Below are 21,740 nucleotides of genomic sequence, written 5' to 3' on the forward strand. Positions count from 1 at the left end.
ATGTATTCACTAAAATACAAGTAGTAGTTATTGCTAGAGCATGGAGTTATGAATGAACTATTTTCTACTTTTAGCTTAATCATATTTCCTTACAAAGAATATGTTTAAAATAATTTGGTAATAATTAACAAAATTAAAATTACAGAATCTTGGTTATTTTATCATTTGAGTTCACTCACATGACATAATAGAGGAACAGGAGATGAACATCTATCTCTTATTCCATACTTTTTTATAAGTATCTACTTGTGGGTCTTTCTCTTGCATTAGATGTGCGTTCATCTTTCATATCTAGTATATTCAACAAACTCTTACTGAGAACCTACCATATGCAGGGCACTGTGATAGGCACTAGGGATATAGTGGTGAACAAGATACACAGACATGGTCCTTGCCCTCATAGGGTCTGAATATAGTTGGGAAAACAGACATTAAAATAATCATAAGTGTAATCAATGTTATAAAACAAAAAGAATTGGGGGAACTAATCTATCTGAAGAATCTGGGAAGGCCTCCCTGAGGAAGCAACTAACATTAGAAGTCCTGATTAAATGAGAAGATAAAGTTTTTATTTCTAAAAGTACAAAATCTATGAAAGTGAGAATTAGCAAGTGTTCAGAGAAAGAACTTATATGCCTGGTGAGAATATAAAGATATTTTTGGAGAACATTAAGTAACATGCATCAAAAGTCCTAAAAGTTCTCATATGCTTTAATAAGAATTCCACTTCTAGAAATTTATTCTAAGGAAACAATCACAGATATCCCAAAGTAAATTTATGTAGAAGATAATCAGAGCATTATCTATAACAGAAAGAAATGAAAACAAAACACTAAAAATGGTTAAACTATCTGTACCATGGAGTATTATTTAGTCATTAAAAATCATATTGTAGAAAGATAACCATGGGAATATATTCACAATGTAATGATTAAAAAATAATAAGATACAAATAATTATGGATACAGCGTGATCCCAAATACACACACATATACACACACAAAACCTGAAAGGATATAGTACAACAAAGTGCTAACAATTGGATCTTTTCCTTCTTTGTTCTTTTCTCTATTTTCTATAACATATATCCAATGTATATATGTTAGATAAAGACCCAAAATTAAATTACTTTTAATCCATGGTAATGGTCTACATAGTGCATAAGAATCCATTATGAATTCAGCCTGGCCTCATTAATTTCTTCAGTAAAGAACCAGCAAACGCCCTACAAGAGAAAATCTGCCATTTGCTATCACTAGTTTCCATATAGTCTTAAGACTCATACTGAATTAACTAAAAATAAAATTGCTAAATCTAATATTATTCAAATCCAGAAAAATTATGATGCTTTTTTTCCTTTACCCTTCGTATTTCTGCTGTAGAAAATCCAGATGTCTTGAGCTGTTCACATTCTTTATGCAAAGTTTTAAAGGCTTCCATCAACTCTTCATACTAAAAGAACAAGTTGAAAAAATGATAAACTAATGACTAGATTCAGTAGGCTTTTCTTTTTTCTATTTTTTATTTTTATTATTTTTAGTAGGCTTTTCTTAATAAAGTTATCTATTAACCTACAGTGATTACTTAAATCATTATAGAATAGCATTAAAATACATCCTTAAACATTTATATAGGACACAAAAAAGTAGGTGTATATTATCCAGTCACTAAAGACTTCTCTGGTTACTTTCCTAACTCACATTCTGTACTCTAGCCATGTTGGTATTCTTTCAATCCCTGGAATAGTCCATACTCTCACCTTCAATTTCCACACCCTATTCCTCTGAGAATACCTATGACCCCCTCACCCCCAGCCTGGGTATCTCTTATTCATCCTCCAGGTCTAAGCATAGACCTCACTATCCTCAAAGAGCCTTCTCTAGCCCTGTATCTATCCTATATCAGAGTATCATGATATCAGAGTAAATACCGTATAAAATTGTAATTGCTAGTTACTGGTCTGCCTCCCTCCTTTAGACAGTGAGAGCCAGGAGGACAAAGATCATATTACTCATGTAGACTTCTGTATCCCTGGGGCCTAGAATAGTGCATAACTGATAAAAGTTTTCAATAAAAAATAGCTGAATGAATGAAAAAAATCTCAACTCTTATCCAAAATTTTTTTAAATAGTATTTTTGGTGGATAATGACAGGAAATTAATAACATTTTTTCTTCACTGATAATATCCTGCAAATCTGTAAATCAATGATTCTAAAACTCTTCATTCAGAAAGACAATGTGCATTTTTAATCAGGCTCTCTGCTAAATGACTGGCTAACTGTGTAAGTCATTTTATATACACAACTCAAAAGATGCTTCAAGAACAAATATGTCTTTATTATTATTAATTTTCCATTAATAATTAGCTGGGCATATTTAGTAAAAACTATTAATAAACTTCCTCCAGAGGCATTAGTTTTTATCCAATTTATTGACGGGGGATGGCAGGGAAGAGAAAATACTTCATGTTTTCACTTCTCTACTTCTCACATAATGTAAAGTCTTCAAAGTAAGGGCTGTGGTGGTCTCATTCTGCTGTACTTTTCTCATGGCTTCTAATGTAAAGTTTGACATAATTATTTGCATAAAACTTTCAACCCTAGAAATGTCTTAAGAGATCAATACTGACTCTTTTGAGTGACCACCATGGCTACGCAAAATAACATAATATATGGATGAAAATTCAACATTCAGTTGATCATTTTGTTTCAATGCAAAATTTTGGGCACATACCATATAGAAGCAACCCTACAAAACCCTGGAGAAAAACAAAGATGGATAAAACATGATACCTGTCTTCATAGACCTCACAATCCATTGGGGAGAGAGACTGACAAACTGTTCACAACATACGGGCACAAATAAGTCCATGTACCCACTATGGAACAAAAACACAAAGTGCTAAACAGAGGTTTTTTTTTTCCTTCCAAACCAAAGTCCTTTCAAATCTTAAGCCTGAATCCTCTCCTTCCATAATCTTTGATGGGCAATGCTTTGAAATCCCAGGACCAGGAGTGAGCCCAGCCAGAATCCTGAGCAGTCAAGAGCTTTAAGACCTTAAGGCCAGAACCCAGTATCACCCCAAAACTCTGGTGAGGAAAGAGCACTGAAATTTCAAATTCCTGGTCCTTTCTCTACCTTCTGCCTGCTTGGGACCTTCTTTTGAGAGCACAAGCCTGGCTTCTTTGCCTACACACAATCTTTAAAGGTGCTCACATGTCCCAATTTAACTGGGGTAGTGTCAGTTCACATCTTTTGCTCTGGTGTAACTTTTTTTTTTTAATTTTATTTTATTGAGTTATAGTCAGTTCACAATGTTGTGTCTGGTGTAATTATTTTGATAGTCCTTTTTCTCTCTGATTTGGATGACAAATTGTAATAGTCACTAACTGATCAACAAAGTGCTCTGCAGTTCCAAGTCCAGGATCCTATCTACCCACATTTCTTAAATAATAAATTAAATTTTAAAATCCTAATTTTAGGGTTTTTTGCTAACCACATACTTTAATCATCAAAATGGTATTTGTGTACAGTCAATATTTTCATACATGATTACAGTTGAACGTTAGCTGATAACTTATTTTACCTTGGTGCCCCAGGTAATACAGATAGCAAATAAACTTAAGAGAGGTCAACATATATTTCAACATGTACACCTTGCAACCCACTACAGATAGCTTAAAAATACCATTTATATATTATATACCTGTTTATTGGTATCAGCCACAGTTTCATCCTGAAGAAACTCACTTGGTACCTCAAGTTTTATTAAAAAACGAGCTAAATATGCTCTTTTCTTCAGTTCATTAGTCCTCTGAAGAAGCCAGTGGAGCACTGGATAAATTACAGGTTTACTTCCAATCACCAGGCCCTGACGAAAGGTACTCCTATAAAAAGAAAATAAACACACAGAGGCTTGTAAGTAAACCTTGAAAAGAGATTAACAATTGCTCAAAATCCAATTTACAATTTCCTGATGACTTTCCATGACTTTTTAAAAAAATAAAACCAAGGCTATTCTAAAGTCAGTCTGCACATTAACAATTATAAAATTAGGCCCACAATATATCACTGGAATATATGGGGAGGTTGCTTTGGAACCATTAACTGGCGTGGTCAGCCTTAATACTTCACTTCATTTACTGGGCAGCTTTAAGTTATTGTTTTATGGTAGATAAATGAAAAAATAGAATAGTGGATTTGCCTGACTTTTCTGATTAGGAGAAAGAACTGACCCACTTAAGACGTCTGCGTGACAAAATAACATTAAAAGTTCAAGATTATTTTGAAATTCAGCGATGTTTTGAGGCCACTGACTTGGGGAGTACAGGTATTGCCTAGAAAGACTGACTGTAGCCTATGAAGGTTTGGCTACTAAAGCACAGCTCTAAGAAAGCATCACTTGATCAGATTCTTACATGTCCGTGGCATTTCCTGGAGGTTTGTATTTAAGGATACCAAGAAGGCTCAACATCCGTTTGGCTGTCTGCTCTGGCATCTCCTCTCGGATATCCACAACTTGCTAACAAATAAAGAAATTGAAAAAAAAAAAAACGTTGTTATTGTGTATCTAACAAAGAACAATATTTAATCCCACTGACAAAACTGTTCTGCTAGAGCATAATAGTCACAATGGGGTCTCTTCATAAAAACAGATCAAGTATGGAGGCCCTAGATTCCAAGTGAGGGTACACACAAGTCAAATCAGGATTCATATTAAGAAGGTCAAGTTTAAAAAAGCCTCCAGTGGAAAAGGCCGGTGTATGAGAGACATGAGCTAACTTGCAATACAATAAAACCTTTTGTACGAGCACTTTCATTCCAGGACCAAATCTATTTATGTTTGGAAGCAGACAAATAATTTCTAAATAAGGTACAAGTAGATAATTTATTTTTGAGGTAGTAGAGAAAACTTAAAAGCACTACCATTTTACAGGCATGAAAAATTAGGCCCAGAGAGGTTAAGTAATTTGTCCAATACTCACAGATATTTAGTGGCAGAAACGGACTTTCTTGCTGCCCTTTTAATCACAGAGAAAGAGAAAATTCTTACCTTTGGGTCAATCTCAGCCAGAACATCATTGAGAACTTGTAATAGTTGCATTGGCTCCAGGGAATCAAATGTGATTAAATTATAGTTCTTCCTAAAAGGCTCCTTATTGAGATTGTCCACGATGAATTTGATTTGATCACTCATAATTAGGCCTTATAATTTAAACTAAAGAATAAAAATACAGGAAAAAAAATCCAATTTGTTGGTAACAAAGTTCTGTGTTAACAAAAATACAGTAAACAAAAAATCAGTATTAAGTTCATAAGAAGTAGGCATAGAAAGTATAATTCTACATGGCATGCAAACTGCTGTGGAAAGGATTATTTTGTTGAAAGAAATTAGAGTATGCAGACTTTATTATGAATACTGTTAACACTTAATGCTGTGTGTTTTTATATATGCATCTGGTGTAATAACAATCACATGAATTAACATCAAATTAACATAGACAAATGAATAATAAATCCCACCTACACTAACATTTCTCCCATTCAGCTCCACAACTTCTACTCAAGGATAAAAACTTGTTAGCCTGTAGACATGCTTCTAATTTTTTTTCTTTATTAGCAGTCCACATTAATCCAAATTTCCAATTTCTCTTGAAAATCAGATCTGGCAACCCTGGGTCCACTTGGTATAAGGCCACAGCCGTCTGAAACTGGGGAGAGGCTGCAAGCTTCAGCCTGGGTATGTGCTTTTCGGGTGTGTTTTGTTTTCCTCCCCTGCTACTCTTTACTCACTGACGTTATTGGCTTGGCCTTGTAGGCACTGGCTCTAGTAACTCAGGCCTTCATCTCCTTTGCCTTCAATAGTTCGGGTCTCTGCCTCTCACATTCCAAATCATTTGTAGGCTTCTGACTGCCTACAAAATAAAGTCCAAAGTCCTGGATTTTGAGACTCTTTAAGATCTAGCTCAATTTCGCCTTTCCCGATTTTATTTCCAAATTGTTACCTTTCACCCTTTCAAACTTCAGCTAAAATAATCACTGCTCCCTAAATAGTCTCTCCTCCTCTGCCTTCAGTTAATACCGTTTTCTCTGCCTAGGACTATAGGACTATTCTCCTTCCCCCGCCGACCCACCCTCCAGAGGTTAAATCCTACCTGTCTTTCAAGCCCTGCCCTCCAAATGCAAGTTCCTCCAGGAAATCGCTGCCCTCCACGTTCTGCATCAGAATAGCAGCACCTGCCCTCCAAGTTGACCACTTTATCTGTACTGCTCTCCTGGAGTTACTTTTCTATTTTGTACTAGTTACTACTGTACAGTTTCTCTTCTCTACTAAACTGTAAATTCCATGAGGACATATCTGCCTAATTCTATCTCTGAATACCCACTGCATCTAAAACAGTGGCTTCTTCTGTTAGACTTAATGAATTTGTTCACAGGCCCAAGGTCAGAAAAAAACATAAGCCTAAACAAGGTGGCAGTGAGAAAGATCATAAATTTTTAAAAACATTGATTATCTGACTAATTGTTGAAACAGCTTAACCAAGACCCCTAATGTTTCTTGCATGTTTAGTATGGGAATAAGTGGTAGAAAGTTGCAAGCAAGCAGTTTTTTAAACCAGCAATTTTTAAAAAATGAATTAAAAAATGAACTGCTACAGAAAGAAAGAAAGAAAAAAAATACTTCAGTGATCCCTAATAGTTTTTAATCATGAATGAAGAGATGCCATTTTATGTAAGATATTAGTTGGAGCTGCATGAACCTTGCTCTGAAATAGATTTTTTTACATTCAGTGGGTGGAGCTGGATATTTAGAAAACATCAAAATGTATAAATATTATCATTTCCCTATAATTATGATAATATTATGAGTAAATGATTATTATTGCTGAAAAATAAGCCAGAAGATGGTAGAAAAGATAACCAATGTAGTTTAATGTGAAGTTTCCTTCAAGCTGTAAAAGGAAAACCTTTGCATAAATTAAATAAAAATCCACATTGGAGAAGCAATTTTTCCACTGTTGAAAGTATTTTATATAAAAGTCCATGTCACAACTTTCACACATGATATATTTAATTTTTAGGTGGAGGGGCATAGCTCAAGTAGTGGAGTGCTTGCTTGGCATGCACGGGGTCCTGGGTTCAATCCCCAGTACCTCTTCAATAAGTAAAATTAATTACCTCCCCCTCCCAAAATAAAAAATGAAATGACATATTTTAAAATTTTTAAAAATCATTTAGGCGTTATATATGTAGAAATTACATATATAAAACATAACATATACACACAAATATATATTCTTTTTTCCTTTTCCAAAAAACAAAACACATGGATAAACGAGTAAAACGTTACCAGGAAAAGAAACTAACTGCGTTTCCCACCTAGGTGCCCACCAGCTTTCAGATGGTCACCCGCTAAGGACAAAGACGTACTGAACAGATAGGTTGTCTATGCCCAGTGGGCTCTGGGTTCTAAAATTAGCAAAAGCAATTACTCTTCCCTATTCCAGCGGAAAGCTGCCACAATAATTCACAAGCACTCACCCACATAAGAACCTGAGGGGGTGGGGGTAAGAATTAAAACCAGGACAGGCGTTTATCTGGCACAACTCGGGACAGAAACGACACTGCCCTGGTCCCAGAGTCGCAAGAGCGCTGGACCTGCAGCCTCCTAAGACTCCCCAAAATAGTGTCCTCACCCCTCTGCCCCCGAGGCTCGGGGGGAGGGGACCACATACGACCCAGGAACCTCGCGGGTGCTGCTCTGGGCCCCATGACGGTTCATCCTGCCAGGGAGCGCCCCGGATCACCTCGAGGCCCCACAGGGGCTAACCCTCAATGTGGGGGCTTTGCTGCGACCCCTTCACTTGCGAGGTGTGGTGCTGAGAAGGGAAAGAGGAGGGGAGCTCGCTCGCTTCTATTTCGGGGTTCGGGGGAGTTTCCGAACGCGGGTTAGCGAGGTTACCTCAAATTCTCCTCACGAAACCACTTTCCCCCCAGGAGGCATCCGGGCTCTAATGGGTTCCTAGAGACGAGCTCCTTGGCAACGGTTGCTAGGCCGTGGACACGTCACTTCCGGTGGGGAAGGTCGGCGAGTTTCCGCGGGGCTCCGGTGCGGGCGGGGCTCCGGTGCGGGCGGGCGCGCACTCAGGAGGTAGGGGCTCCTCAGATGTGGTGCCGAGCGTGCGGAGCCCACGTGCAAACTTGGTTTACACGTTCTGAGCCGCTGCAGACAGCCTAGAGATTGGGGGGTTGTTACCGTGGCAATAAACTTTCCCAAACGTCCTGCAGTTGGCAGTTAACAAAATCTTCTCTTCGTTTTTAACCCGTTATTTAACCATGTTAAATGTGTCTTTTCTTTCCTTCCTCCCTTCCTTCTTTTCTTCCTTCCCTCCTTCCTTCATTCCTTCATTCACCAAACATCGGTAATGACTTCTTTGTTTGAGGCAGGGCCGATGGGATTTGGGTTGAGGAAGCATTTGGCCTGAGCTTCAAATTTAGGTTTTTGACATAACTATCTCCAAATTAGGTTATACGTAGGAACAATTGTAGTCTCTGGCGGGATGAAAAGAAGACACATTCATCATAGATTTCAGCTTCTTTGTCATGTTATTAGGCCACACGGCCTGTAGTGGGAATTAATTATTTTTCATCCAAAATTTTTTAATATGCTGAGAGCCTAAAAGAATTAAAAAAAAAAAAAAGAAAGAAAGAAAAGTAAATGGCCTAAGCTCCTTTTGGCTTCTGAGAGCCGATTTTTAGGCACCTGCAGAAATGAATAAGGTCCTACTTACATCTTCATGGAGCCTTCCATGAGGTAGGTGGGAGGAAATCTTCATGCCCAGATCACAGAGGAGGCCAGGAAGACTACCACAGCAGACAGAACCCCAGGATTGCACCAACTGGCTGTGGGGGGAGATCTTGGTGAATGGTATTTTGAACAGCACCTATTAGACTGGAGACCGCTGTATGTGGTGATGTCAGCTGGCAATGAAGAAATGAGAAGGAATAAAAAACGAAATTCCTTACACCCTGAGAACTTAGTTGCCTGCTCAAACACCTTGGAAGAAACCAACTAAAGATTTAGCATCAGATTTACAAAAGAAAGCAAAACAAAACAAATTCCGAATTAGGTATCTCCTGTATGCCCTCCTCTGTGCTGGCTGGGGGGATGCAGTGGTGGGTGTGGAATTACCTGGCCTCTGTCCCCATGGAGCTGACAGTCTAGTTCGGGAAGAGACACAGTTGAACAGGCAACACCAATACAACTATGATAAATACTATAATAAAAGGACTCAATGATGGCAGAACCCAGATGTAGGGTCCCAACTTTACTTGGAGCTGTAGGGACTGTACTCTCAGGAGAGGTTCCATCAGACAGGGTGGTGTTCAAAAGTCAGTAAAAAATTAGCCAAACAGGAAAGGGGAGAGTTATTTGGGCAGAGGGAACAGGATATTCCAAGATGAGTACACTGCTGGCTGCAGGGCACTTGGAGAGAAACTAAGACGGGTCCCAGCTCATAGCAGCTTAAAACTAGTTGGAGGAGGCAACATTTAAAAAGTTGAAAAGTTAAATAACTTAAGTAAGTCTGGGAGTAACAACGAAAGATGCATACAAGGGATGAAATACTTGATCGATCCTGTTGGGTGTGTTACAAGATTCCCCTGGCTGCCTGGATTTGAATCTTGGATTGCTGTTGTGTGGCCTCGCCTATTTCATTTCCTCATCTCTGAAATGTGGCTATAATAATAATATCTTTCTAAAAGGGTTGATATGAGGATTGAGTGAGTTGATACAAGGAAAGCGATCAGAACAATGCCTGACATTAGAAGAGCTAAGGACATTTGCCCTTTTTTCCCCTTCTTTTAAAAAAATCAGATGGTTAGATATGCTTCTTCTATAGTCTACAAATGCAGGCTCTACAAAGATAAGGGTGGCTTTTCTAGCAGTTTTTAGTTCCTCCTCTGCCTGTTGCTGCTGTTATGGAAACACCACACATTTAAGTTATAAGAATTCAATCCTGTGTAAATTCAAGTAAGCAACGGAATCTACTCTCTGCACTCAAACTTGAGTTAATTTTATGCTTAATGTGATTGCTCTGAAACAAAGGAAAGAATCTGAAGCCCATCAGCATGCTTCCTGGGATCCATATACTGAGAAGCATGTTCCAACCTGAAGCAAAACAGAGAGACCTAGAGAGGCCTGCACATCTTGGGTCCCTGCCTATCTATCAGGCCCACACACAGGCCAAAGGAAGACTTGCTACCACCCCTTAATTCGTTTAAGATAAAAAGATTCATTGAGGAGTCCAGGAAGAACTCTTTAGCAACAATTTTACCACAGTGAAGGCATTGCTGATTACATCCCAAGTGAAGCCACCCACATGAAGACTTTTTTTCTCCTTAGATGCTATATTGAGTCTTCCTTGTAAACCCTAAAGATGCCTCTTGGCTGATCTATGGTTGACGCTTTTAATAGGTGAAGGGAAGTCTCAGTCACAGGAGACAGACTTTCTGAAAGACTCCCACTCCTACCCTGACTTTTTTAGTAGCTTATTAGGATATAATCCACATACATACAATTCACCCAATTAAAGTACACAACTCAGTTGCTCTTAGCATATTCACAAAGTTGTGCAACCATCACCGCTATCTAACCCTAGAACATTTTCATTCCCCACCCTCAAAAAACCCCATTCCCTTTAGCCATCATCTCCTGGTTTGCAATAAAAAAAAAAAAAAAAAAAAACCCTACCACTTCTCAGCTCCTGGCAACCACTATCTGCTTTTCTTTTCTATGGATTTGCCTTTTCTGGCCATTTGATATAAATGGAATCATAAAATATGTGGCTCTTAGCATCTGGCTTCTTTCACTTAGTGTAATGTTTTCAAGGTTAATCCATGTTGTAGCAGATATTAGTACTTCATTCCTTTTTACGGCAGAATAATATTTCATTGTATGGATTTTTGATCATCCATTTACCTGTTGATGGACATTTGGCTTTTTTTTTTACTTTTTGACTACAATGAACGGTGCTGCTATGAAAACTCACGTACAGACCTCCACTCTTATGGATAAAGCATTTCCATTGACTAAGTCCTGTGAGCAGGGTATGTACATCAGGAGCATGGGTAAATGGAGGGCTGGTCCTCTTGGATTTGTCTTTTCCTTCCCGGTCTTGTTAATTTTGGCCTCTTGGATGCTCTGATTGCAGACAACAGGACCAAAGCTGTGGATTCTTTAGCAGTTTTTGGTTGTAACAACAGACTGTTGTTGAAACCTACTCATCCTTTGCTACCAAAGCACTAAAATCCCCAATTTGCTTCTAAGCCAAAGCCCTTTCAGAAGAAAATGCTGTTATGTGGTATTATCCTTTAAATGTTCACCAATCTCCAGTGGAGGAGAGGGTGGGGAGAAGTGTGGAGGACATGAGAAAGAAAGTGGAAGCTGCCCCTTCTAGCTCCCTTATTTAACCTTGTAGATACGGCAAGGACCATTCACAGTTATGAACCTCTGACTCTCGGTCAAGTGTTTTTTCAAAACTCAGTTTAGTACTAGATAAAAAATATAGAGACTGGTCATCATTTCATGCAACTGTGAATTCCAAGTATACTACTACCTTCAGGTATGGCTTGATCTAGGAGCTCAATGATGTCATCTTGACTTTCTCCCTCCATCTCTTTGTCTCTCAACTCCACTTTCCTGAGTGGGCTGTTAGTAACAAGAGGCTTCCATCCTTCTAGCCTAGCAAACTCAATAAAAGCAGACTCTTTGCTTAATAGTTCCAGCAAATTCCCTGGGCAACTCTCATTGGTCCAAAGTGTGTCAGACCATTCCTGAATCAATTGTTATGACTCTGATGGGCATAGCAATAGACTGGGTAAGGATGGTTCCTCAAAAGGAAGGGCTGGATTCTGTTACCAGAGGTAGAGATACTATGCAAACAAGAACAACAGTCCTGTTCAGGTGGTCAGGTAAGGAGGTGGTTAAATCTTAAAAGCTGGGTAAGCAAAACCAGAAAAGGAAGAAATGAGATTGTACTTATATTGTGGGAAGTATGTGTATCAGTGTGAAACTTCTCCCTTATTTCCTTCAAACAAATTATCTTTTTTCAATGCAGACTTCCCCGATGGGCCAAATGGGGTCTTGGGATAACAGCAGACCCTCCGGGTCCCCACAAAAATCTGACGATGCCATGCACTTAATTTCTCCAGCCTCTTCTCATTTCAGAGCTTTCAAACAAGAACTTTCCTGTGCAGAGTACAGGGAATTCAAGCCAATTTTCTGTTTTTGGTATTAAATTTAGACCTTTCATCCTGACCATGAGATATTTCTGGATTCTGCACGAGTATTCAGCGAATGCCAGTTTTCAAGATGCTATCCCATCTGGGGCTACTCTGCATACTGCCCACTTTATCTCATTCTTTTAAAACTGGGAAAAATGACCCAGACACAGGAACAAATTCGGAAGTGGGTTATTCCATCATCCATTAATTGTCATCTAATGCCTTTGCCATCTAGGTTACTTGGAAAGAAATTAAACTTAAATGGAAACTTGAATTGAGTTTTGGAGATATCCTAAATTGTCTCTGCCCTGGCAACTTAATCTTGTGAGTAGCAGAATGTGCTTTCCTAAAAGGTTAAAAGGTAAATAATATGTGAAACATTAAACTGAATGGATGAGGTTCCAGAGCTCTTATTAAATGCCTGCCTGGCACATTTTTGTCAAATGGTTTTTTAAAATGGGTTTTGCGAGACTCATGGGCAGTGTAGAGGAGCCAAAATAATATGCAATTCATATTAGCTCCTTGGTTGTAAGTATGGGTTGAAGTATAGAATGCATCTAACATTCTTACTGGGCTCAAATAATAATTATGGCATGACTTACTGAGGGCTTACTGCATGTCAGGAACTTTGTTAAATACTTCATGTATGTGTCAGAATTTATTAAAATATCAACTATGTGTGTACTCCTTCTGCTTCCCCTCCTCTTAAACAATCTGCATCACCTTGAGTTTTTCAGGCTGAAATCAGAAGCTCTACTTCTGTCTTTTGTAAAGGTCTAAAGTCTTTGAGGGAGTTTATACTGGCTGTCATCAAAAGAGGATTGGGGAGAAAAGTTCCTTCCAGAGTAAGAAGACACAAGAGAGATGCTAAGAAGATTGGGAAAGGATCACAGGTTGATAAATCTGGGGTGGCTCCTGAGAAGGTGGAAATAACCCCCAGGAGGCCACACCATGAGTCCAGTGGCTTCCAGTGTGGTCCAAGCTTTCCTTGTCTCAGGCCTGACACGAAGCATCAGTGCCACTGGACCTAAAAGGACCAGACAGCCTGGGATGATGGGTGGGTGACCAAGCAGTCACAGGGATGGGCCACTGACAGGAGATTGCAAGTGATTCTCTGAAGCTTTGTCACTGCAGAAGGGCACAAGGACTTGGCAACCTCCAGGATATGTGTAAGGAAGAGATGCCCAGGAATGACAGGATGGGGCTTCAGAGCTGGAATTCAGTTGATTATAATACACTTCCTCTAGCAAATCTGAGTTGTGAACTCAAATGGGTAATCTCTGTATCAGTCAGCTTCCTGGCAGGATAAAGGAGGCACACTCTGGGCAACTGAGGAGAGCTTAAAAAACGACTATTTCTAAAGGTTTGGGTCAGGTTTATGGAAACCAACAAGGGTCCAGAAAACAAAGGCAGTCATTGCAGCCTAACCTGAAGCAGCCAGAGAAGGGAACAGGCCCCAGAAGCCCGACACAGAAGCTGTAATAGAGAAGGTTGCCCAACAGGAGCCTTTAGATGCAACCAGTCTTGACCTCACTCTCCTCCCACCCTCTGATCTCCTGCCTGGCCTCCTGTTAGCTAAACCCAACAGGGAACCAAAGGGGCAGGTATCCCTTGAAATCACTAGTGCAAACTGGCTTTCCAGAGAGAAAATGGCAAAGTGGGGATCTGGAGGGACAGACGGAATGAATTATAAATTGAATTATACAATAAAAATTGACCGACAGATTTTTTTTTTTTTTTTTTTGAGAAAGATCTTGTATGGTCAGCTGAACCACTCCCACATCTGCAAGCTGCCCTGGTTCTCCAGCTGAAGTTCCAGGCATCGCACGGAGTTAGGCCTAATTTCATTTTGGCACACTGCCCACACCCACATCATCTCATTTTAATCTTCATGACAGGTTTGCAAGGGCAGTATTGTTTTTTCCACTTCATGATTAAGGAAATTGAGGCCTGGAGAGTTAATAGAGGGCCCAAGGTCTCATAGCTGGCAGCTGGCTGAGCCAAGATTCAAACACAGGTCTGCCTGATCCCAAAGTCATTTTCATCAACCCCTAAACTGGCTCTAAATGGCTCAGCAATCTGGAAGAAGGATCATAAATCAAGCCACTGAGGCAAAGCAATTTTCTGTGTGAGGCAAAGGGATTTTCTGTGTGGGAGGGCCAATGTTAACACACTGTCTGGCTTTCTCTGCCTACAAGGGCTTTGCCAAGGAAACTCTTTTCTTCCCCAGGTAGGGCTAATGGTCTGAAATCTAAACGCTTACTCTGGAATCAAAGAAGGGGAAGATGGAGAGAAAACACTTGGCCAGTGATGGGAAAAATGTGTATTTTCATTTCAGATGCCTTTCAAGTTCTTTTTTTCCCAGCTGAGTGCTGGTGTATTTATAGAATTTAGGGGGAGTATTTAAGGGTAACCAGCAGTGGATCTGCATTTTGGGCCATCAGGAAGCTCAGAATCATGCAGGAAAAGGTTGATGGGAGGGGACAAGAAAAGGCCAGGAGCAGCAGGGCACAAAATAGTCTTCTCCTTCATGTTGCCAAGATCTTTCCTCCCTCCTGGGCTGATGACATCAAATCAAGGTCTGTAAGAGTGCTATAGATGGAATTATAGAATCAAACGGATGGATGGCGAAACAATTTGCGGTATAAACATACAGCAGAGTATTACTCAGGTGTAAAAAGAAATGAAGTTCAGAGACATGTTACAGCAAGGATGAATCTTGAAAACACTTTAAGTGAAAGAAGCCAGACCCAAAAAAAGGCCACATATTGTACGATTCCATTTATATGAAGTATCTAGAAAAAGGCAAATCCATAGAGGCAGAATGCAGGCTGGTGATTGCCAGGGGCTGAGGGGGAGGAAAGAATGTGGAGCAACTGCTTCATGGGTACAGGATTTCCTTTGGGGGTGATGGAAATCTAGAAATAGACAGAGGTGGGGGTTGCACAATATTGTGAATGTACCAAATGGTGCTGAATTTCCCCTTTAAAACGGTTTATTTTATGTTATGTAAATCTCACCTCAGTTTAAAAAAAAAATGATGGGCAGTCAGGGCATTGGGAGGTCACCCCAAGTCTTCCAGGCTGTGTTTGCTCCCTACAGCTGAAGTCCCAGGTGCTGCACGGCGTAAGGCCCGATTTCCTTCTAGGCTTCCCTTCTCTCTCTACTCCCTGACCACTGGTTTCCTTTCAGTTGCTCAGACACACCGAACCCGCCCCAGCCTCAAGACCTTTGCACTGCTGTTTCTCCTGCCTGGCTGTTCTTTCCCCAGGCCTTCACCAGCCTGGCTCCTCCTCACTCAGGTCACAGCTCAGACGTTAGTTTCTCGGGTGAGGCCTTTCGTGACCCCTTGACTTAAAGTAATCCACCTACCAGCCATTCTCCATCACTGTGTTTCAGACTGTGGATTATGGCCCATTAGTGGGTACTGAAATCAGTTTAGTGGGTCCTGACTGACATTTTAAAAAACTGAAATGAAGTGGAATAGCAACTATCACACAGGATAAAGGTAAATACTTCTGTGTCAGAAATACTTTTGCTGTGTAACAAACCACTCCAAATTTATTGGCTTAAAAACAACACCTTTCCACCTACAAGGCTATGGGTGAGGTGGGCTCAGCTGGCAGTTCTGCTCCACCTGGCACCTGCTGGGGTCGCCGTGTGACTGAATGCAGCCGGGAGCTTGTCTGGGGCTGGAACATCCAAGATAGCTTCCCTCCTTTCAGGAACCTCAGAGCCCACTGCCATTTCTCCCTCTTTGGACTCTCTCTTTCTCCTGGTGGTCTCTCATCATCCAGTGGTCTAATCTGAGCTTCCTTACATGGCAGCTGGGTCCTAAGGGCATAAAAGGGAAAGCCACCAGCCTTCTTCAAGCTGAGGCCCAGAACAAGCACAGTGTCATTTCCATCACATTCTATTGGTCAGAGCAAGTCATAAGACCCTCCCAGATTCAAGGAAAGGAGAAACAGACTCTGCCTCTTGACAGAGGAGTGCATACCAGGAATGATGCTTGCCAAACTGTTGGCAGACATCTTTGCAGACCATCTACCACAAATTGTTTTGTGAAAGTTTTATTTCAGCTCAATAAACATACATGTGTGTTAATTGGGTCACACAATAAATATATTTCTTACCGTGAGTCACAGTCAAAAGGTTTGAAAAACATCCCTTCCACATCCCTTTTTAAATTTCTTCCATAGCACTTAGTACGCTCGGAACTGAATTACCTTTATCATGTATCTCCCTCCTCAGAACATAAGCTCTCTTGGGGCAGGGACCTTGTCTACCTTGTTCACTGCTGTATCCCCAGCACCTATCAGGGCCTGGCACTTAACAGGTGCTTAATAAAAATCTGCTGTTGTTGGATGGGCAGTAACAGCTATCATTTATGGGGTGCTGAATACTTAAAAGCGTTCGTTATCTCACTTAATTTGTTCAACACATATTTGAGTTCCTACTGTGTGCTGGTGTAACCACAGGGAACAAAACAGACAATAATCACTACCACATGGAGTTTACATTGCACTGTGATACTACAATAGTATTGAGTAGATTTGTTGATACAGTTTTGACAGATAAGGAAACTGAGAGCTTAGGCAATTTGCCCAAGGTCATACAGCTAATAATTTCACCCTGATAATCCTTCTCCACTCTGCCACAGATGTTGGGTCTTGTGCAGAGATGGGCCTAAGTGGTTACAGATCTCAGTTCCTGCAACTGCTTCCTTGAAGGCTCAAGCTTCTTTCTGGGAATCAGGCACTGGGCAGTGGGAAGAGGCGAGTCCCATGACCTCAGAGTCCCTGCCTACCCCACCCCACAGCCCCCCCACTCCGTGACGACGGCTCACACCTGGGGTGTTGCAGATTTGAGCCACAGGTCTCAGTCACCCCCACTGTCTTATCGGCATGTGACATCCCCAAGTGGCTGGGGCCCGCAGGCCTGGCAAAGAATGCAGCCCGAGCAAAAATAAACCTGCCACATTCTTTGGCAGCCCCCTGCCCCTTCCCGCTCTCCAGCCATCCGTCCTCACAGCAGAGCCTGCCAGAGAAGGCCGAGAGAGGGAGAGCAGGGTGGAGGAAGTGCCGCTGCGGTCCAACCCTGAGAAAGAGAGGGAGAGGGGAAGAGAGGAAGAGAAAGAGAGAGAGAGATCACCTTATATGGGAACATGCGCAGACAATGTGTGGCAATGGCTTAGAGGGCAGCAGAGGTCAGATACCAGACAGATGGAAGAAATTAAACATGGGACAGAGCGTGTTCCTGGGCCCTGAAAACAGCTCTTGTTTCACAGCGAGTTCGCACAAAACCTGGCCCGTTTTCCTTTTTTGCCTAAGCCGAGCAAGATGTGCGTCCTAAACTCTACATGACTTTGAGTCAGGCCCCCGACTCTGGCTTGGCTGAGGTCTCAATCCTTTCAAGTCATTTCTTTGACGAACAAAATTCCTCTTTGCAAAAAAAAAACCCAAAAAACTGGGCCTGTTTCCCAAGAGTTTCCAATATCTCTCCAAACCGCGTAAATTAGTGGTTAATGAGTAAATACCCCTCCATTTCTCATTCATTTATTCATTCTTTCATTCAACAAATATTGAGGACCAATTATACCCCATGCACAGAGCAGGGTCTGGAAAGACAGTCTTGATGATAATGAGTAATAGTAATAATAATAACAATAACAATAATAATAATAGTTACCATTTGTTGATCTGCACTCATCTGATACGTATTTCAGTTCATAACAATTTACTTAGCACCTTCCATTTTCGAGTCATTGGTGATACCTAATGTTGATCTAGAATCATCTGGTTCCAGCCGTCGTGGAGTTTATAAGGGGGTGGGGGAGTAGAAATGACAGCTATTGAACGAGTGATCCCACTGGACCCTAACAGCAGCTTTTGGAGTTAGCTACCATTGCCGTCTCCATCTTACACAGGGTTTCTTCAACCTCAGCACTACGGACATTTTGGGCTGGATCATTCTTTGCTCTGTGTGTGCGTGTGCGTGTGCACGTGTGTATGCATGTGCGTGTGTGTGTGTTGGTAGGTAGGGGATGCTGCTCTGTGCACTGTAGGATATTTAGCAATATCTCTGGCCTCTACCCACTAGGCATCAGTAGCAATAACTCTCCCTCCAGTTCCTTCAGTTTTAACAACCGAAAAATATCCAGAGATTGCCAAATGTCCATGGGGGACAAAATCGATTCTAGCTGAGAATCACTTTTTCAACAGATGAGGAATCAGAGGCTCAGGGCAGGTTATACAACTTCCCTAAGGTCGTACTACTGGCAAGTAGGGCTCACATCCTGGTCATTCTGCGTCCAAAGCCTATGGGCCTAACCATTACAGTGTGAAAACCTGTTTCCTTGACAACAGATGACTATGGGTTTGGATGGTTATAGAACTTATTAGCTAGCTCATTTCACAAAATGGAAGTCATCAGTGTTAGTTCAGATCCTCTGAGAAGCAGATGCCACGACAGGCACAGACTTGCAAGAGATTTACTGAGGATTTCTTTATTTACGCCTATGGAGGACAGAGGAGAAGAAAGTGAGGGTAAGCAGGAGACTGTTCAGACCGTGACGATAGTCTGATACCTTGCAAGGAGAGGGAGAAGGAAGGACTGGCCTTGGACAGCAGCACAGTTCTAAGAAAGTTTTGGCCATGCTGAAAGGGAGTCCCCCAGCCACGGTCAGCTGTAGGAGGAATTCAGGTTGGGCAGCAGTGGGGCTTCACTAGTGCTCCCACTATGCTCTGTGTGGCTGGGAGCAGCCTGGCGAGGTATGGCCTTGGCATGAACTTGGTGAATGCGGAGAGGTGGGAACTAGACTGTCAGTCAACCATGCTCTTCGCAGCAGACTCTTTGGAGTGAGATCTGAGCGGTGCACTCCCAGGCTGCCACATCATCAGAGAAGTGCTGTCCAGTAGCTACATTCACCTGAAGACAAGATTTAAAAGGCACCAGAGATGCAGTGGGCAACAAAGTCAGGCTGACATCCTTTAAGCCAAAGGGTTCGTTTTCCTTGCAATGTCTGAGCTTCTCAGTGAGCTTCAAAGTCAGCTTCAACTGGGGTACCACCAGCAGGGAGGTAGTCCAGCCTCAAGGGTCTCCTTTGTAGTTTCCCATGTAGGCAATCTCTGAGCCTCAGTTTCTCCATTTGCATAATGGAATTAACCTGCCTTATCTCACAGGGTTGATGTGAGGATTGAATGAATGTTTAAGGAACTGCTTTTCACGGGAAGATGGAGGTCCTCCTGCACAAACTTTCTGTGCATCCTTTGGTTTTGTACGGACACCTCCCTGCTAGCCACCCTCTCATTCTTCCAACGAAGATTCATCTTGGCACCTACCCAAGGGACAGCAAACCAGCATTTCCAGGACTAAGTTTCACAAATGGACAAGTTGTGTTTGACTCACAGAGTGCTAAACAAACCAACCAATAGAATGAACCTTCATGAGAAAACTGACGAATTTCAAGATGAAGCCAAACTCAATGTGACTCAACTCCATTTGTTCAGACTGTCTAGAATTTTGGGTTCCGTTGAAGAAATCTGGATATACTAGGTGGCAGACTGGCTGGAGGTGAGAAGAGGCTGCCTGCTCAAGATGGGACATGTGCTGACCCGTTTGCCACAGTCCCCACTGCTCCCTGTCATCTATGATCCTGAAGCCAGTGTCAGTTGCTGATTACTATCACATTTTGCTGCCATTCTTAGAATGACAATCCTCTGTCTCGTGTATCTATCGAAGGGGAAGCCTATGCTCTTTTTTGTACCTGTCCCTACATCACCCCCTGATGCCTGCAGCATCCATGTTTACCTTTAAGCTTGCCATCCTTTTAAGCCCTTCTGGAATCTTCTTCCTAAAATTATCCCTGCGGTTTCATAAGAATCCTCTACATTTTTGTTTACCTTCAGTTCACAAAGCAGTGTCATTTACTTCTTCCAACAACCCAAAAGACCCATATTATTTCCTCCATTTTAGAGAGGAGTTGAGTCCTGGAGAGATGAAGGGCTGTGCAGGAGAACACAAGTGGTTAGTTGCAGAGCAAAGTCCTGGCACTAAGCTCGATGCTTTTCCAGTTACTTTAGGCTGCAAAGTGTATTAGAACTTTCAGTTGCAAAAGATAGAAAGTTAACTGAAACTGACTTAAGCAAAAAGCTTAAAGTTTATTAATCCCAAGGAGTTATGGGCTTTAAGCACAACTGAACGGAGGAGCTCCAGTGTTGTCCATAGGACTCTGTCAATACTTCTCCATTTCTCTTCATCTACTCTTTACTGTGTTAGCTTTATTCTACCCGGCCACTCCACTCATGATGGCAAGACAGGCTTCACCCTATTAGCTTCAAACCCAATGGAAAAAGATTTTCTTTTTCCAGACAGTCCCAACAAATGGACTTGAGTCCCACTGATCCTGATTGGCCTGATCTAGTCATGAATCCACCCGTGAGCCAATCACTAGCCAGAGGGATGGGGTGTTTTGATTGGTCAGTTTCAGTCATGTGACCACCTTTAAACAAGGGTTGGGGGTTAGCTACACTAATGAGCTGAGGGTTGACAGTGGCAAAAGAGTGACTCCCCAAAAGAAAAGTGGGTGCTGTTATCAGAAAGGGGATTAATTCTAGACAGGTGAAAAAAACAAAAACAAAAACAAAAAAAAACAGCCCCAACCAGATTATCCATTACACCTGGAATCTTGCCCACCATTTTCCCCTCTAGCCTTCCAGTATGTACCCGTCTTCTCCCCTACCCCCACCTCCATTGCCTTGTTCCTGAGACATATCCTTCCTCTCATTGGAAGGCCATCCTTATACCTTCTTTCCTCATTTAAATTGACTTCAAGACCCAGGTCAAGCCTCCCCTATTCAACCATTCTGAGCTTCAATTAAGTTGTTCTTCTGGGAACTCCCAGTACAGTGAGAATAAAAAGCACACACCCCAGCACTCAGCTCCATAGCTGTTAAATGGATGAATGAGGAGAAATTTACATGAATTGCAACAATTAGGAGGCAGGGTCAAGATCAGAAGGAAATAAACATCACTGTTAGTGGTAGCATTCTTGATGGGTTATGGGTGATTCTGGCTTTTCTTTATCCCTTTCAATATTTTCTACAACTGAAAAAAAAAGATAATAGTAAAAAGGAAGTAATGTGAGTCTGGTTTAAATACCCAGACTATAAGCAAGGTGGAGGCAAGGGCCCAGTGTTGATTCTCACACATCCTCCGAACTCTCAGCGGCAGGGCACACAGTGTAAGAGCTAGTTAGAGCTCAGTGGGAGCTAAATTAACAGCATCAGGACTTATGACAGAGACTGTCCACTTCCTTCCCAAAAGCCAGTCCCCTCTCTTCTTTCAGACTCTCCAAACTCCAATTTTGTGTGGTGTCCTCTGCCTCTTCCTCACTGCCATGTGCTTCATGAAGATGACTCCAGCCCCAACCCCTGCACTGATCAGTCTAGCCCAG

The 21,740-nt window shown here is 41.5% G+C and overlaps 1 protein-coding gene across 7 annotated transcripts in view; it reads right to left on the bottom strand.

Annotated features, from left to right (window-relative positions):
- IFT81 (intraflagellar transport 81) overlaps positions 1 to 21,740 on the bottom strand; it is a 158,261-nt gene that overhangs the window by 60,330 nt on the left and 76,191 nt on the right. For all 7 annotated transcript variants that reach the window (XM_031442660.2, XM_031442656.2, XM_031442662.2 and 4 more), the window contains 6 exons: positions 8,794 to 8,983; positions 7,965 to 8,678; positions 5,055 to 5,219; positions 4,420 to 4,523; positions 3,708 to 3,888; positions 1,363 to 1,452 (listed from right to left, as the gene is read on the bottom strand). In XM_031442660.2, coding sequence (XP_031298520.1) covers positions 1,363 to 1,452; positions 3,708 to 3,888; positions 4,420 to 4,523; positions 5,055 to 5,198 — 519 coding nt within the window. In that variant the 5' untranslated portion in view covers positions 5,199 to 5,219; positions 7,965 to 8,678; positions 8,794 to 8,983. The remainder of the gene's footprint in view (positions 1 to 1,362; positions 1,453 to 3,707; positions 3,889 to 4,419; positions 4,524 to 5,054; positions 5,220 to 7,964; positions 8,679 to 8,793; positions 8,984 to 21,740) is intronic.

The sequence above is a fragment of the Camelus dromedarius genome, chromosome 31 (assembly GCF_036321535.1).
Source record: "Camelus dromedarius isolate mCamDro1 chromosome 31, mCamDro1.pat, whole genome shotgun sequence".
NCBI classification, from domain to species: domain Eukaryota; kingdom Metazoa; phylum Chordata; class Mammalia; order Artiodactyla; family Camelidae; genus Camelus; species Camelus dromedarius.